Source organism: Ammodytes marinus (assembly GCF_949987685.1).
Source record: "Ammodytes marinus genome assembly, contig: scaffold_81, whole genome shotgun sequence".
NCBI lineage: Eukaryota > Metazoa > Chordata > Actinopteri > Uranoscopiformes > Ammodytidae > Ammodytes > Ammodytes marinus.
The window spans coordinates 140,001-142,500 of record NW_027648249.1 but is presented as its reverse complement, the minus strand read 5'-3'; the positions used below and the strand labels follow the sequence as shown (position 1 = coordinate 142,500).

Sequence of the window (2,500 nt, the reverse complement as noted above, 5' to 3'; positions counted from 1 at the left end):
CTCACTCACTCTCACACACACACACACACACACACACACACACACACACATAAAAAGCACATATGGATTTAGTTAGCGTAAGTTTTATTGAGAGATAAACAGGAAGGCAACTCAAGAGGCTCAAAGCAGACACAGGGCATATTCTCTATAGTGGATTGTGGAGAATGTAAGTTGTGTCGGGGCTATTGACCCAGTAGCAGACAGTTCAGGTTAACAACCATTTATTTAGCTCCAAAAAAAGGCAAGGAAGGAATACTGATAACACAGGTAACACACAGGACAAGACTCACAGACAAACCACAATGCTTAAGCCTGTTACATACTCCGTGAGAAGAAAGAACAAAGTTCTCGGTGACAGAGCTGAGAGAAGAAAATGACGTCATTTTCTTCTCTCAGCTCTTGTTTAGCTGTTCTCGCAGCTTGTTCTCGACACATCACCCGGGCCCAACTTTCTTCTCGCATCTTGTCCGAGAACTATTGTGTGATTGGTCAGTCTGAAGTCAATGAGGAAAGCGAAGTGAAATCAGCTGGCGCTACTGAGTCAATTACCATGGTAACAATGCGCCGCGGTGAGGAGTTCGGCAGTTGAGTTCTGGTGAAGTATGTAATGTCAGACCAGAAAGAACTTCTCGCAGCTCTGTCACCGAGAACTTTGTTCTTTCTTCTCGCGGAGTATGTAACAGGCTTTAGACAAGGAACAATGTAACACAAGGGCTTAAATACAAGACAGGGCAGACAACGAGGAACAGGTGTAACACATTAGGGGAGGGAGCAGTAATCACACAGGAGGGAAACTTGACAGGACATGGGGAGGAACAAGACAGACATACCAAAATAAAACAGGAAACACAGGGACACACACCAAAACAAGACAAGAACATACAAATCATGACAGGTTGTCAAAATTCAATTTGTGTGTGTGTGTGTGCGTGCGTGCGTGTGCGTGTGTGTGTGTGTGTGTGTGCGTGCGTGTGCGTGTGCGTGTGTGTGTGTGTGTCCAGGCTCAGAGCTGTGTTCCTATGAGTTAGCAGCTCATAAATATCCCGCTCTACCGGAGAGGGTCGAGAAGTGTCCCAAGCTCCCCGTGCCTCCAAGGTGAGTACAGATAGATATTTCTTTCCAAAAAAAATGTATTGAAAATTTTCTTTTTTGTGTGAACATACAAACAAACATATAAAACCCCCACACACCCCACACCCCAAACATTCCCTTGGGCATTAGGGCTGGCCCGAATTATTCGAATATTCGAATACTCGTTCGGAAAATTAGTATTCGGAGCTTCGTTTTTTTTTTTCATTTTTTTTTGCAAGAAGCTAGTACTGCAATATAATGTCATCAAATAATTTTATATTTGGATATAAAAGTTAGTAATATTGTAGTAGTAGTAGTAGTATTGCTCATTTAGGAGGATATTACATCACTAAGTGTCATAGCGCATCCATTACTTCACCTCCGAGCGCGTAAATCTTCAACAAAATATGCAGATACTGTCAAAATCGGTTCCAGAGGGGATATAGGGATTATTAACGTTTTTTAAATTTTTTAATTATTATTTTTTTTTAATGTTGTTTTTGATGGTGTGTTTTTCTGGAACGAATATTCGAATATTCGCTTGAACCAACGAATATTCGAAGCCTGAAAAATGGCATTCGGGCCAGCCCTATTGGGTACAATCAAACACAACACATGTACACACAGTCATACAAACCAAAGGGTTAATGCTTAATGCTTAGTGAGTGACTTAAAGGGGCACTGTGTAACATGTTAGGTAATTTATTAGCTAAAATCAATATCCTCATTCATAAATATGTCCTCATTGGTGTAAAATCACCTCTGCCAATAATCTGAATTATCCTCCTGAGCGGAGAATTACAAATATTAATATTACATTTTATACATTGAGCAGGCAAGTCTTATGGAGGAATCCATGTTGGTTGGAATGTCATCAGGTACATTGTTTAGAATTTAGAATTGTTCTTGTCCTTGAAGGCCACTGTAGCTTCTGTTATTATTCTAAAGGGGTGGGGTTACCCAGGGAGTGTTGCATTCTAGAACTTTCTAGAATTTACTTGATGATGTCATATTACACACTGCACCTTTAAGGTTGATGAAGCAGGATATGAAGGGGCGCCACCTACAGTCACATTTGAGTCCAGATATATATATATATTATTTAACCTTAATTTAAAGGTGTAGTCAGTGATTCTTTTTGTCAAAATCAGTGAATATCTCCTCATGATCCACTACCTGTCTGTACTGTGTGTGTGCACTGAAGAAAATCCAGTGTTAATACACAGCCTAGGCTCTGTAAACTGACATGTAAATAAAAGGGGCCACCATAGCTAGCAACATGCCAGTTTACAGAGCCTAGGCCCGTTTACATCAGACACAGTACAGACAGGTAGTGGATCATGAGGAGATACTCACTGACTTTGTCAACAAGTATTCTCCAGAATCACTGACTATCTATCCATCTCCCCTTCTCTCTCTCTCTCTCTCT

General features: G+C 40.8%; 1 protein-coding gene across 1 annotated transcript in view; it reads left to right on the top strand.

The window, feature by feature from the left end:
- LOC307270863 (choline transporter-like protein 1) overlaps positions 1 to 2,500 on the top strand; it is a gene marked incomplete at its 3' end in the record, with an annotated part of 27,131 nt that overhangs the window by 10,976 nt on the left and 13,655 nt on the right. The window contains exon 5 of the mRNA XM_080054751.1: positions 1,002 to 1,095. Within this exon, the coding sequence (XP_079910877.1) occupies positions 1,002 to 1,095 (94 nt within the window). The remainder of the gene's footprint in view (positions 1 to 1,001; positions 1,096 to 2,500) is intronic.